At 40.2% G+C, this 15,508-nt stretch overlaps 1 protein-coding gene across 2 annotated transcripts in view; it reads right to left on the bottom strand.

The window, feature by feature from the left end:
• The window catches only part of cacna1c (calcium channel, voltage-dependent, L type, alpha 1C subunit), a 256,189-nt gene that overhangs the window by 31,261 nt on the left and 209,420 nt on the right, over window positions 1-15,508 (bottom strand). The window contains exons 17-33 of one of the 2 annotated variants that reach the window (XM_071201832.1): window positions 15,337-15,457; window positions 14,843-14,957; window positions 14,167-14,305; window positions 13,989-14,058; window positions 13,467-13,599; window positions 13,172-13,301; window positions 12,405-12,464; window positions 11,600-11,706; window positions 8,739-8,826; window positions 8,522-8,629; window positions 8,385-8,437; window positions 8,134-8,280; window positions 7,209-7,410; window positions 6,574-6,732; window positions 6,374-6,484; window positions 3,492-3,575; window positions 2,589-2,672 (exon numbers count right to left, since the gene is read on the bottom strand). In XM_071201832.1, the coding sequence (XP_071057933.1) occupies window positions 2,589-2,672; window positions 3,492-3,575; window positions 6,374-6,484; window positions 6,574-6,732; window positions 7,209-7,410; window positions 8,134-8,280; window positions 8,385-8,437; window positions 8,522-8,629; window positions 8,739-8,826; window positions 11,600-11,706; window positions 12,405-12,464; window positions 13,172-13,301; window positions 13,467-13,599; window positions 13,989-14,058; window positions 14,167-14,305; window positions 14,843-14,957; window positions 15,337-15,457 (1,911 nt within the window). The remainder of the gene's footprint in view (window positions 1-2,588; window positions 2,673-3,491; window positions 3,576-6,373; window positions 6,485-6,573; window positions 6,733-7,208; window positions 7,411-8,133; window positions 8,281-8,384; window positions 8,438-8,521; window positions 8,630-8,738; window positions 8,827-11,599; window positions 11,707-12,404; window positions 12,465-13,171; window positions 13,302-13,466; window positions 13,600-13,988; window positions 14,059-14,166; window positions 14,306-14,842; window positions 14,958-15,336; window positions 15,458-15,508) is intronic. The other variant, XM_071201831.1, reaches the window with a different exon arrangement.

Genomic DNA, 15,508 nt, shown 5'->3' with positions numbered 1-15,508 from the left:
AACCAGATGAGATTTAAGAAGCACCCGCAGGTTGCTGGGGAGAATTAGAGACCCAGGGTTTTAAAAGTATTCTGATTCGATGACCACAAAAAGCTAATCTAAGTCAACAAGCACCCAGCAGAGCAGCGAAGGGGGTGCACTCATAAGAGAGATTTAAGCAATTTAATATTTACTAAAGGCAAAGTGAAAACATTTTAAAAGCTGGCCTGTTACTGCACTTCGCTGTGTACTTAAGAAAAGCAATGACAGGGAGGAAGATGTTGGCAAGCTGCTGCTATTAGTTTGTAACCTCATTGCACATTCAAATGCACTTGTGCCTCGTGAAATGCAGTAACAGGCTAAAATCTAAAATGTCTCAGTGACAGGGTCCTAGTTCAGAAACAGACGAGACTTCTCACAGGGTTAAAGTGCGGAGGGTTTCTTAAAAAAAAAAAAATAGAAAAAGGTAGCCTGAGTGTCATCACTCAAATTATTTAAAAAAAACAACAGAGAAGAAAAAAAAAAGGACGTAGGGCCATGCCTTTAGGTTAGGGAAGGAGGGACATAATGAAACATTCAGGAATAACTGCAAACCAATCAGCAAAATCAAACCAAAGGCAAACTCCAAACCAAAGTGCAGCATCAGTGACTTGTATAGATGACAAAGATGTATATCTCTGGCCTATTGAACCTCAGTTAAATATACCTCATTATATATTATATACCTCAGTATGAAATAAATCAGGTTAATCATTGTCAAAAGTTCCATTGGCAACTGACTCAAATGATTTGTTCACCCTCGGACAGTCTTTTGTTAAGTGTCTACGTATATATTTATACACTCCTCTTTCCCTATATAAAAGCATTCTTGCTACAAAAAGATCTGATGCATACATTCAATGTGAAGCAACAACAGGATATAGAACATTTCAACTAGATTTCATCAATTTCATATGTGAATAAAAGATGAAATGTCCATTTAAAAAATACCCGGTGTGGCTTCCATGCAGCCCTGTCAGCCTCTCATGGGGACAAACGGAGTCCCTTTCCAAAGGCCTGCTGAACAGCTGCCTTGCTCACACACCCCTGGGATACAGTAACCTTATTTGTATGCCTGCCCAGTTCTGTCTGAGGTGAATCAAACCGCATTCCACCATGGGGGAACATACCGGTGTACACATGGGCCTATCCTTTCTTTGCTTCATGTCCTCAAACCGGCAGCATGCTGAGGTTGTGAGAGTAAATCTAAACTTAATGTGCATCCACATGTAGTCAAATGTTTCTATAATGGATGTGACGTAAGATGATGTAAATGTGTAGAAACAAAGTAAGGCGGTTTCTGTGTCTTCATTCGCTGAAACAAATGTAGTGTATAGCAAAGTTAGACTCCCAGAGATCTCGACTTATTCAGCGTCACTGTCTGATCGTAGTACAGAATCATTTTCCTCTCCGGAAAACTGCACACACAGCAGAAACTATCCATTGTTAATGCTGAATGAAGAGTTAATACACACTGCCTGTTCTCCTGCTGAATAACGCATGAATAAAACACCAATTATCCCTGAAGTGTAAATACGATAGACACTCAACATTTGACTTGTGTGTGGCATATTCATTCTTATTCAGCCCCACTGTTGACCATAGGGCCCTCACGTCGATGCTAAATGAATTCATGCTACATTTGCATACATTTCACAGGTCCTGGGCAAATCCATGTCTGGGCATTACTATTGTCGAATAAAATATAATACAAAATTCTCATTTGAATTTGATGTTTCTCTGGTGATTTATGAATTTAGAATGTTTCATGACCCTTGGGTCAAAACACTTGAGAATCTGTATTCAATATCTTTCCGGTAACATTTGCTGCTTTGCATAAATGCGCACCCTATCTGTAAACATGATAATAGTAGCAGGCCTGGATATAGCACCTTCACATCTGCCATGCTATACAGTGTCCATCATGCCAGGGGAATGGACACTCTCCCCTGTGGCCATGTTAAAAGATCAACTCAATGTGAAACCAAACCAAGTGCTCAGACAATGCAACAGGTTCAAGTGGTAAATGCAATAGTTTTTGAAGCTATTGATGTTTATCAGACTGAGGCATGAATACCTTTCTGAAGCAGTTTCAAATGTTACATAATCTATACAAAACAGGACTTGAATTAAGAGAATTCAAATTGAATAGCAGCCCAATTATTCCACTCCTGAAGATGAATACGCAGAAAGGGGAACTCAGGAAAGCTGTTTTGAAGCCTCCAGTTGTTATACAGAGTTTAAATAATAATGTCAGCATCCCAAAGGCCAACATATTAATGAATAAAGCTGACCCATCTAAAAAGTATTAAGATGTCATGGGTCAAACATCTCTAAGAACCACTGTAGCAAGCCTTTCTTTTGTTTCAAATGACTACGACATCTGGACGTGTTCACTGCCAGAGTTATTCAGCCGTCTGTTAAGCTCAAATGTGATGCAGCTGAAGTTTCCTAATCATCTGAAAGCATGCGAGATGGGTATCAGCACTCTGTCCGTGTGTGTGTGTGTGTGTGTGTGTGTGGGAATGGCAGAGCAGGCAGGCAGGAAGGGAGGGAGTTGGACTACTTACGTTAACCTCAGTGATCGCTATGTCAACAATGCTACCCACAACTATCAAGGCATCAAATGTGTTCCATGCATCAACAAAATAATGCTGCGTAGGGGTGGAGAGAACAGAAAAACAACAGAAGAAAAGGACAGAACATAAGACATTTAAAAAATGGAAAAAACAAAAATAAATGGAGAGAGGAGAAAAATAAGATAAAAAACATTATATACATGAGCATTGGAGTTGTTTTAGTAGGAAGAGAGAGGGAAAGAATCAACAAAATTCAACGGCAAAAAAAGAAAAGGAGGGGTCTTGAAAAGATGGACAGCAGAGGAAGAGCAGCGGAGATCGGTCATGCTTGTCCATGAGAGGAAAATGTCAACAACAAGAACAACAGTACAGAACAAATTCCAACAAAATCACAACCAAATAAAAGGCCCCTGTTGTTGTGGTTAAAATGATGTGTAAGTGTGTGGTTGGTCAGCGAGTTAGTTCAGTTAGTGAGGGAATCAAACCTGAGGGTAAGTCACAGTCTGACAAAAAGTGGAGAAAAAACCCGACAACACCTGAGATACTGTGAGGAAGCAGGACGCAAGACAGGAACCTTCTGTGCCCGAGCTAAACCCTGCCTCTACGTTTTAAGAAACCCATGAAGACGCTTGGTCTCGCTCAGGAACCCTTTGTGGTCGGGGGTCCCCTGAGTAGCAGCGGCCATCTTGGAGTCAAGGATGGAGGGAGAGAAGTAGGAGAAGGAAGAAGAGAAAGAGGAGGCAGAGAGAGAGGAGAAGGAGAGATGAAGAGAAAGGACAACACAACACAGAAAGAGCCACCGAGGAGGAGTGTGGCGGGAAATGAAAGAAGAATCAAGAAGGCACACGACAGAGAGAAAGAGGGAGCGACAAGGAGAGTGGGCATCGTACTTACGTTGATCTCACTGAGAATGACGTCTATTATGCTGCCAATTACGATGAGGAAATCAAACACATTCCAGGGATCACTAAAGTACCCCTACACAGGATGAGGTGAGCAGGAGGAGGAGATGGAGGAGGAGGAGGAGGAGGGTAAGAAAGGTAGGTTAGAAGGAAAACAACATCTGCTGCCACTTCCCAGCCCTATTATGTCGGTATGAGGCTGTGCAGTACACTGAGGGGGACAATCAGCTGATGAACCCACACATGAAAGGACACATTTGAATCCTAATCGACAGAATCAAACAGTTTCCTTTCCAGTATCTGTCCATCAGCTGGGTTTCCTGCTCTGTTATAGCATGTTGGGTGGAAGTTATTCATGTCTTCCACCTGCATCTTTGGCTGTTCTAGCAACGTGATTATACTGAAAGCCCACTTTGTGTGATTGGCTTGTGGAGGCCGATTCATCACCAGTAGTGGTATTTATGAAAAACATCCCCATAGCTTCAGGCCACATTTGTTTCATTTAGGGTGGTAAAATACAAATATATTATATGTACTGTGAGGAGAGAGAACGTTTTATTTTCTGGTGTAAACTTGAGGGGAGAGCCAAGATCTAACAAGGGTCATTGTGAGACTGGACTGGCACATGGCATTTTTAGAAACACTTCCATACTGTAAAGTAAGTTACTTTTCATTCAGACTGTGTGTTCTCCCATAGCACCATTTGTATTGGTATTGCTGTGGACTAGGAAGGCGGATGTTGCGACCATTTTTGTGCCAATCTTTTGCAACAAGATAAGATGAAATATGTAAGCATTTGTGTGTCTAAAGATGGCTGGAATTTCGAACTGGTGGATAAGAAGGACCAATGTCTGGATAATGAAATGTCCTATTTTTAGGAAGGGTTATTTTACTTTGACTGCAACGTTTTAAAAACATTAAGTTTGCACAAATGAATACAACTCATTTGTATGAATCAAACTGGTAAAGTGGTCAAAAAGAAAGATGCTGAGAGAAAGTCAATCTACTTGAATCTGTCATCAGCACCTGAGGTATCATCTTAAAAGGTTATGTAAAAATAACAAGGCATCCTAGTGCTTTGATGAAGTTGTTTGAGGTGTGGCAATATTAATGTAAAAGCAGGGTCAAACATTAATAGAGTTAGGGTTGCAATCTAAATGCTATTGCATGTAGTGATTGCATTTATGTGCCATACTAACGTCCCCACACATCAGTTATAAAACAGGAAGTGGGGAGGAAAGCGAACACAGATCATTCACAAATATGTTCAGAACTAAACAACACTGTTAAGATCACACATTAAAAGGCATTAGCACACATTTTTCACATTATAAAAGTCTCCCCAGCTGATTCCACATGTGCTTTGACGACTGCAATACCTGAAAATAAACGTGTTAGCAGGTGGTCCGGCTGTGTGTGCCGGAAGAGTTTACTGAAGTTAAAACAATGAGACAAGTAATGTCCTTAAGGGTGGGTCATTTTCAATACCAGGGTTCATTATGGCTTGGGAACATTTCCTCATGCTGCACTTCACTTTTTGACATACATGAAATGCATGAAAGAGGGAAAATAGGTTTTTGTATTTTCCACTAAAAACTGAATTGAGTAAGCCATAATTAGCGTTAACATGAACTTATATTTCACACATAATGCAGCGCAGCATGAGGTCATTTCCCAAGCCTTAAAAGTTCTCCTGCACATAATTGGTTATTCCAGCTGGAGCCGCCTGTGCATGGAAACACTGCATGATTACATGCATGAAGTACATCCATAATCTTTTGATGTTATTATTAAAAGAAAATATTATTTGATTCATCTTAATAAATCTTGATAAAAGAACACATTTTGTCCAACATAATGTTGATTTAATAGCTAACTGGAAAAACGACATATAATTACGTTTTAATAAGTAGTGAGAAATCCAAGGGCTCCCAGATAATGAATTTGTTCATAAATGACATTCATTAATGCCAACAAATAACTTTGAGCAATTAACTTCACATAAATAATAAATACAAATTCGAATTAATTCCATAGCTGACTAGAAATAATGAATGAATGCATAAAACATTTTGTATTTGGAATGAAAAGTTCAGAATTTGGTTATAACGCACTGTTTATAATGAACGTAATGAGTCAAAGTGACACCGGCACCGTCGCCAATTATGTTGAAGGATAAGGTTAAAAAAAAAGAAAATGACTCTCAGCAGGCTGTTTAATTGAACTTCATATTTCACCGTCGCGTTCTATTAAAGCAGTCAGTGAGCTTTTGTGTTTATGTCAGTTTGGCTAATCATTATCTGTAAAAAGTCAAGCAATAACTGCAACGTTTCTTACGCTCATCTTTTGATTAGCATTATGTACTGCGTACCAGTAGAGAGCAGGGGGAAGATATGATATGAAACAGTTTTGTCTATTGATTCAGTTCAAGGGTTTTCCACCAACCCTGCAGTAATAGGATGAAGCGTTCCCATCTGTTACTGTTTAAACAGCTGATGCACCAGGACGTTCTAACATTGGACCAATAAACCCACACAGCGTCATAGCAACAACAGCAGGAAAACAAGGGAGCAGTGAGATTAAAAGCCACATGATGCCGTCCACTAATCATGTTTTAGATCCATGACACGGTATTTATCGTCTGGAGGAAATTACATGCGGATTAGGAACATACAGCTCAACATCAGTGAGCAGTTATTTCTAATGCAAAACCTCAAATGTACAGCTACTTTATTATATCCATAGGTTGTCATGATTAGTAGTACAACTTTGTTTGATTAACATACTAAATGCAGCAGATACTTTTTATTTCTCTACTCTACTGCATCTACTAGACTGTTATTGTCTATGTCATCGCTAGAGAGGTGGACTTACCCTGGGTTTGAAGGCGATCAGTTTTAGGATCATCTCCACAGTGAAGAGTCCAGTGAAGAGCATGTTGAGGATGTTCATGGCATCATTAAAGCCTTTTGTCTGTCCATGATGCTGCAAAGACACATACATGACTCGTTCAAAAGAAAGGGGGATTTGTGTGTGTGTGTGTGTGTGTGTGTGTGTGTGAGAGAGAGACTCACCTGCATGGCCAGACAGATGGTGTTGAGAAGGATGAGTGTGAACATCAGGTACTCAAAGTAGGTGGAGTTGACCACATACCACACCTTATACTGGTAGGGGTTCTTGGGGATGTAGCGCCGCAATGGACGTGCCTTCAAAGCGTACTCCACACACTGACGCTGTGACACACACACACAAACACGTGAGCACACAGAAACATGTCGCCTGTTTCTCATCACTCGCCCTCTCTGTGCTCAGACCACCCTGGAGGAAGAGCTGCAGAATTGTCTTTTGGCAGTCTGAAAAAGCTCTTTGTTTCCAGCCCAGACTTCTGTTCCCTGCTCTGTGTGAATGTCCAAGTTCTTGAATCATGACAGGAAACCCAGCTGCAGGGACTTGGCCTGGCTCCTTCATTACGCTTTAGTCTCATCTTCTTTCTGAGCTGCTGTACTTCCCTCCTGGCTGCTCTCCTGGAGCGCTTCAGCTTCCCATGTCTCCCCCCCACTGCAGGGCATACATTCACTCTCCTTTGTGCCTTTGCAAAATGACTTTCCCACTCCAGCCACAATAGTCACTCTCCTTCTACTTCACCCTTAAAACACGTCTATCTTGCAGTACATGGAAGTAAGCAATAACAGACAGACAGAGACAGTACCTGGTTCTTGTCCAGCTCACAGTTCTTATACTCTTGCTCTCCTTGCTCCTGGAATGTGACAATGACGAAACCGACGAAGATGTTCATCATGAAGAAGGCGATGATGATGATGTAGATGATGAAGAAGATGGAGATGACCACGCGGTAGTTGTAGATGGGCCCAACGTCCTCGGTGTGAGAGTCTATGGCTCGGTACAATAACCTGAGGGAGGGCAGGGAAGGAGGGACGAATCATTGAAGGAAAGGAGGAATGTGGAGATTGCAGGAGAGAAAAGGACTCCAGTGCACAGTTTTAATGAGTATAAAATACACTCTGCAGGAAACCCCAACATACTATATCAAGCAACTGATATCTTCCTATCAGGACATACTACTCAGAGCTGTCAATCACTTCTGTTAACAATGCTAAAGGAGAAACACTACAGGCTATTACAAGAGCTGCTGACCTGGTTACATCCTTCATGTAATGTATGACTGTACATATATGCACGCCTTGATGTATTGAAAGATGATTGGGACAGGACTCAATGTCAACTTAGTTAAAAAAGACGAGATAAAAAAAGAAAGTATTGGTTATGAACTGTTATGCAAACATGTGTGTAACAGATGAACTTAGACTATTGCTAACCAGCATTATGTATGATTTTTGTGACATGGCAAGAGGGGGGGGGGGGGGGGGTGGGTGTCGTGGCCAAGGGACTCCCTATACATCTCCTTTTATTATTTGTTCTCTTTCTTTTTGTATTATTGTACATAACTTGTATCTGTATATGTGTCCCTCCGTGAGTGCTACTAGAAAAGAATAAATAGTTGGTCACAAAATAAATAAATAAATGTGTAGAAACAGTATGCAGGTCAGGATATATATATATATATATATATATATATATAAATATAAATGCATTTTTTGTTTTAAGACACGCACTCTGGCCAGCCCTCGAAGGTAGACACAGCAAACAGAGCCATCATGCCTTGCAGGACATTGTCGAAGTTGAAGTCGCTGTTCTCCCACAGTCTCAGGGCTCTTTCAGGCTTCCCCACATCACCGTCCTTATACATAATGTAGGAACCCCTGTGGACACAAGCAGACGCGCACACACACATCAACATGTATTATCAAGTAGTCATTCTATAAGGTAGAGTTCGAGCAGCTGGCGTGCAGGAGGGATCTCTCACCTGCACTCTGCATACGTTTGTTTGGAGCTGTCAGTACAGGTGAAGAACTTGCCCTGAGGGGAAAACATAGAGGTTTAGTATTTAAATTAACCTGATTACGAAGCCTGTCCTTATTCTGTCCCTCCTTTCCACTTTACCTTAAAGAGTTGTACTCCAATGCAGGCAAACATGAACTGGAGCAGCGTGGTGACGATGACGATGTTGCCGATGGTCCGGATTGCCACAAACACGCACTGCACTACATGCTGTAAAACACACCCATAATGATAGTGAAGTACAATAATGTGTATTTATTTGTTAAGAAGAGAGTATGTGTGTATTATGTGTTTTTGATATATGTGTGAGTGTTTTAACCTTTAGTCCTTTGGCTCTGTTGATGGCCCTCAGTGGTCTGAGCACCCGCAGGACCCTCAGGATCTTCACCACGTTAATGGCACTGGACCTGAAACACACATGGGGTTAACTATGCTCCAGGTTAACTGATGAAACACACATTTGTACACACATGAAGACATATTTGCAAAAGAAGTTTTAAAAGCATTTTTTCAGCACAAACTGAAGAAAAGGTCAATAAACACACAAGTTAAAGAAACCAAAATGATCCGATAAAGTGAACTGAAACACAACGAGAAGTATGACACAAAACTATAATGACTGTCTTTAGAAACGGGTAAAGGTCGCCTTCAATTCTGCAAAGTCAGTAATAATATGTGTGTTTTGTTTTTAAACATTACCTTTACAGAATGTATGCTTAAAAAAGCAATGAAACATGTTTAAAATGACTTACAACAAATCGCTGAGTAGTATCTCTGATTTCTATTAGGGCATTGGAAGCAGTGCACTTTATTTGATCTAGCAGAAATCAGGTGGCCAAATAAAAATACTGCATTATAGTCAGGTTTAGTTCATTCTACTAACAAACGTATCATATATTGACTGACATTATGGGTGTGTACGTGTTGATGAATGAGGAAAATAACATAAAATGTGCACAATAGTAGGAACAATATAGAAAAAGTGTGTATGTATCAAACACACACATGTTTAACACAGATAAAGCAACACACAGACATGTACAGGCAAACAGAATGATTGTGTCAGTTAAAGCCAAATGCCAAACAGTGTGACCTTTCAAAGGAAGTGGAGTGAAGGAAGAGGTTTGAACATTTCAACCAAAAGAATCAAATGCATACAATGACATTTTGAATTTTACAATAGATATTTGGAAAAAGCTTGAGCATTGGTCCATTGTTCATCTGAACTAGGTCTTCATTATTACTGTATGACTTCAACAGCTCTGAAACAAGCGAGAAACCTTCAGGATGTTCAGTTTACCGATGAACAAAATGCAAAAACTTTTCCCCAAAGTGTCACAAAGGAAAAAAGTGTATTCAAAATGTCAATGTATACTTTTAAGGGAGTGACGTTTTAAGAGGGTTAAAGGAGTGGTATAAAGGGAGTGACATTATTCTCTGTATACTTTAAAATAAAAAAAGGAAAGACCTGTTGAACAGTTCACACGGGAAGGTAACGTTTAAAGGGAATTAAAGGGAGCTCATGTTGAGCAGGATTTCATCAGCAACATATCACAGTCAAACCAGCTGTGGAGATATCCTGTAGTGATAGTACAAACTTCAACTCAATTTCAAACATGTCTTTAGAATATAAAATGAATATAACTACTAATGAATGTTGTTCAACAATAGCCCTGAGCAAGTCCTACATCAGTATATGATGGCATTTTAATGATTTATTCACTCAAATAAAGGCTTGTTTCCTTCCTTGTGCCTGGATCACATTTCTGTTTATCCTGAATATAGCTGTGCAAGCCACCTGCTTTTTAAATCGTTTCCTAAGAAAGCAAACATGCAGTTTCCGTCCAGAGATAGGAAGTAAGGTGTTACATATCGGACACACTGTTCTTTCGTGTGAACTAATGTTGGACATATTACATGCTGTCCACACACAATATCACACAGAGCAGAAACACATCACGCTTTCTGTATGTGGTTTTCTGCATTTTAACTAACAAAACCCTTGATGAACTTTTGCAATTTCCATGCTGTTTTTCTACAAAATTACTTCTATTTGCGCAGATACTTAAATGGACATTTAAAAAAAAAAAAAGGATACAGAGATACAGTATATCCACAGGGGATACTTCCATATTGGGTTGAAATAAATGCACTGAGGCGGTAGTAGACACTACCAGCACCTTCACAATTAATCTGACTGTGATATACCCAGAAAAAATCCCACACACTCACGACTTTCAACAGGCAAAAACAACGGAGATGTCAGCATTATGGTGTCCTTTCTACAGCCCAGGAGAGTTCCGTTTATCCAAACGTATGGTAACTGAGTTTGCGCTGCCCCAAAATATATGTGATAAATAATCATATTGACATTTATTGGACATGACAGCTGAGTACAATAGAACAGGACCCAGGGGGCGCCCCCTAGAAAAGACAAGCTTTGGCTCAAAACAAATGTTGCTGATAAGACCTGAAAGTGTGACGAAGCACAATCGTGTGTTTTTCCATGTATTATCAATACAGTGTAACCCCAATAACCTACGCCCGATGACAACATCACAGAGTGCACTTGCTTTGACTAAAACTCTCCAAGACCATAGAAATACCAAAAGCAAAAGAGTGACAGTTTTACACAGTTAAGGTGAAGGTCTGTTAAGGGGGTTATTAGTGCGGACCAATGTGGACTTACGTCGAGAAGTCATGGCTATTAAGCATTAGAGACAGAGAGTGTAGCATAGCATATTAAACATCAGAAATATCACAGCATTTCAAGAACAAGAAGCAGAGCACACATTTAGTAAACATCACAAAGAGAGAAAGGAATTGGGAGTAATGAAGTGTGAACTTGTTAGAGAACAGACAGAAGTGTGAAGCATGGGGCAATTTACATTAACACATTTTTGTTCCCACTTTACAGCTTGATTTGTGTCTTCTTGGAAAGGACCAGTGTCTCATGCACTTGTCATTATCTGGCTGACTGGTCCAGCTTTTAAACATGAAGCCACACAAATGGATGTTTGATGATACTGTAAGCTTCCCTGATGATGTCGCTTGGAACTGCTGCCACATAATGTTCGATGTATCAGTGCACACTACTTGGACTGAAAGGCTAAAGCAGCTTATATTTCAAATGGGACGACAGTATAAAGCATGCATCAGGAGACGTTAGGCTGCACTCACTGTATTCCAGAGGAGATGAGGGACACACTGACAACCACCAGGTCCAGAATATTGAAATAGTTTCTACAGAATGAACCTTTATGGAGGACGGCCCCATAGGCTGTCATCTGTTGGGGTCAAAGTTCATATTTTAAAGAAGGATACAAGCACAGTTGAGTAAATGTACATTTTGAATAAAAGTAGATATAATACATTGTAAATATACTGTTAAAAGTAAAAGTCCTGCTTTCAAAATCTTACTTAAGTAAAAGTACTAAAGTATCGGCATCAAGTTACACTTATTAGTAAAAGTACCCCTTAGCACCCGTAATGGCCCAATTCAGAATCTTGTATATATATAGAGTTACCGGGTAATTATCATGATCTGTATTATCTGTTTCTATCACAGCTTGTGAATGTAGAGCTTATTGAAATACTCGATATACTGCTGCTGGGTGTCTTAACCAGTAAATATATGTCAAAGTGTATATAAGGAGGAAAATACTCAGAAGTACCTCAAAATTCTACTCAAGTACAGCTCTTGAGTAAATGTACTTTGTTACTATCCACCACTGGTGTACAAATAAAATAAACAATTGAAGAAGTGCTTTTGACCTTTATCTCTGAGCAGGCATTACATAATACATGCATGGTGTTTACTTTCTTTAACAACGGCTTTACTGCAGAGGAAACATACTTCTATTATTTTATTATAAGTCTACTTTATAAAAGACTGGGATCACATTCAATTAAAGCAAATCAATCACATGTACAACTTGCAGATGATACGTCCCAAATATGATGCATCACAAACTTTCTATACTACCTTAAGAATGATCTCAATGGTGAAGAGTCCAGTGAAAACATGATCTGCATATCCTAGGATCTGCAAAAGAGAAACACAACAACAGCTTTTTGTTTCGAGGCATGAAACATAGACAGAAACATGATAAAGTGCAGTTCTTCAGAGTTACAGCTGAACTAATGATGAACTGTAGCATCGTCGTGGATGACTTCACCACATACTGAATTAATAACGATGAGGTTCAGCTCTAAGGTAATGAGGTTCGATTAGACTCAAATTCTACGAGTGAATAGAGCGTAAACTGAAAAACAGGAAGTATAATTCCATTAAAGTTTCATGCTAAGGTTAATTGAGGTAGATTTGTATACAGAAACTATATAATAGCCAAATAAAATACAATACAACAGATCTTTAGGGCATCTTGCTCACCGAGAGACAGTGCTCATTCTTCACATTGGTCTACAGCTCACACATTACACCAATTAACCCTTAATAACATTTATATATAAGATGATAGTGTTGCGCTTTAAGTGTACACAGCTGCAATGGTCTTAAAGATGAACAGGTTCACATCTTCCTAACATGAAGCTAATCACAGTAGTACTGTGGAAGAAATGTCATGAAGTGTACCAGCCAGTCACAATAAGCTCTGCTTCTCTATACGTTGCTCTCGGCTATAACCCATTCAGTACAGAATTCACTTTGATGGGCAACTAATGATGACTATAGTGTTCGCCTTGTGTTTATTCTATACCCTTACATTCATGTTCTTTTATGGTGTGTGTTACCTGGTTTCTGAAGGAGTCATTCTTGACCGGGTCCTCTGCGGCCAGACTGATGCTGCTCAGCAGGATGAAGAAGAGGATGAGGTTGGTGAAGATATTGTGGTTGACTATCTTATGGCACAGAACCCTGAATCTGAAAAACAAAGTGAATTCCAACATATTTCATTCTCATGCTACAACATGTATAGAACATTTGATATGATCAGAACATGACAGAGATGGGAATAGACACTGGGAGAAACTGTGGGGGGGGGGGAAAGGCAGGTCGGCTGACTGCAGAACCACAGCCTGCTCTTACTTGTTATCGTGACCAAAGACGAAGAAAGCGCGGGCCTCAGGCATGGGAATGGCCTTCTCCTTCAACTGAACGTCGGAGAGTGGTCTCGGCCGCGGACCCACCGGCATCTCAGGCTCCTCCTCCTCATCGTCTCCTGATGAGAGGAAGGAAAAGGATAACCGTCAGAATAAATAAAATGCTGACAGGGGGTATTGTTGCCTTAGCAGAGGTAGCAAAGGATCCAAAGGAACAATTGGACTGAATCAAAATGCAATAAAGTACTTTAAAAAGTGTTGTTAAGCAGCTACTTATATTCACAGGTTCTTGGTACCAAGTTTCTATTCATATAACAATGGGACCCAAGACAGAATGTTTGATATATATATGAAGCAGTGTGAAATTAAACTATGTAATCATTCATATGGGATGAAAAGTACTTTTTTAAGATGTTTGAGATGAGATTTTTTATATATATTTATTTATTGGAGATGTCACATAGACCTGTCGAGTTTTTGGCACGTTTTCATGACAACCATGTGTTACCTGTGTAGTCGTTGGCAGGATATGGGTTCTTCTCCTCACTCTCATCTCCACAGTAGTCACCTATGCTAATCTGCAGGGGGAGAGCATTGCATTCAGCAACAAGTTCATTCATTTCTCCAACAACACTTTTAGATAATTGAAGACTGCAGACACTCCGTCTGTATGTGTGTTTCTGTACCTTTGTGGCAGTGTTGGCCTCTCCATCGGAAGTGATGGACTTCAGCTCTATCTCCTTCTTCTTCTTTTTCTTCTTCTCCTTCTTCTTCTCCTCCAGGGGCAGCTTCTCGTTGGCTAGACGCTTTTCTGGGATGGCCAACCTTGAAAGACAGAATATTAACAGCTTTCCCCATTTTAATCCACTAATGTGTAATGAATCACTTCTAGATTAAGACCAGGAGAACAACAAAAAAAGACTTAGATTTTCGTAATGAGGGGGAGTATTTCAATCCCAGGGGGGTATCAAACCAAACACATAGTGAGCAGGCAAATGTCTTTCCTAAGATCAATAGAGGTTGCAACCAAAAAGAAGACATGTAATGATTTGTCAAAGCTATTTTCCTCAGCTGCACTAAAATGTCACATTACTATTGCTGACACATTGCCTTTGTCAGCAGTGAGACGCTTAAATTACCCAATAAAAAAATGGTTTCGACACAAAAGCAAAGCAGATAAAATGTCAGCCTGACTTAAAACCATAATGACATGTTCATGCTCTGATTGTAAATCATTGTTAGTACTTTCATTTCAAGTCTCGAGTATCACCGCCCTTGAATCCTATCCTTCCTTTCCAGGTGTCACATGCAAGAAGAACTTTGTTTCTTTTCCCCAGATAACTGTCCACCTGTCTTTCTTACCTGGCCAGTTTTTTCCTCTCCTTCTCCTCTTCCTCTTCTTTCTGGGCAGACGTCAGGCTCTCAGCGTCTGCTAGATTGTCAACAGCGATGGCCAAGAAGACATTCAGTAGGATGTCTGTTCAGAAGGGTGAAGCTAAGGATGTTGCTGAACTAACAGATCATCAGTGTGGATGAGAGCAAGCAATCCTGGCCGGCTGAGTAAATTAAGAGTAACCTTTCTGCATGTGAAAGACACTGAAGTCCCAGCTGCCTGAGCAGAGCTTCTTTGACCTCCAGCAAACAGTTCTGGCTTCATGACTGTATCCCCATGCAAAACACACCCTTCATCCTGCATCCTAAAGAGTCACATCAGCCACATTGTTATCTGTTTGAACAGAATCAGAAACACAATTTGGCTGTCAATCTTTGCTCCAGACCTTTGATTGTTCACCAGTTGCCTTCAGATCCACATGCTACATGCTGCTATGTAATGTACGTATGTTATCTCAGGATACAGTTTCCGCAGATGAAGAGGATGATGAAGTAGATGCAGACCAGCATGCCGGGGAAGGACGGTCCCCCGTACGCCATGATACCATCATACATCACAGAGTTCCAGTCCTCTCCTGTTAGGATCTGTGGATTCAGAAAGAAAATAAATAAAGTTCTGAAGAAGAAAAGCATTAA

The sequence above is a fragment of the Pseudochaenichthys georgianus genome, chromosome 23, assembly GCF_902827115.2.
Source record: "Pseudochaenichthys georgianus chromosome 23, fPseGeo1.2, whole genome shotgun sequence".
Lineage (NCBI taxonomy): Eukaryota > Metazoa > Chordata > Actinopteri > Perciformes > Channichthyidae > Pseudochaenichthys > Pseudochaenichthys georgianus.
Note: the sequence above shows the minus strand (reverse complement) of the source record. Positions and strands in the feature narration are given on the sequence as shown.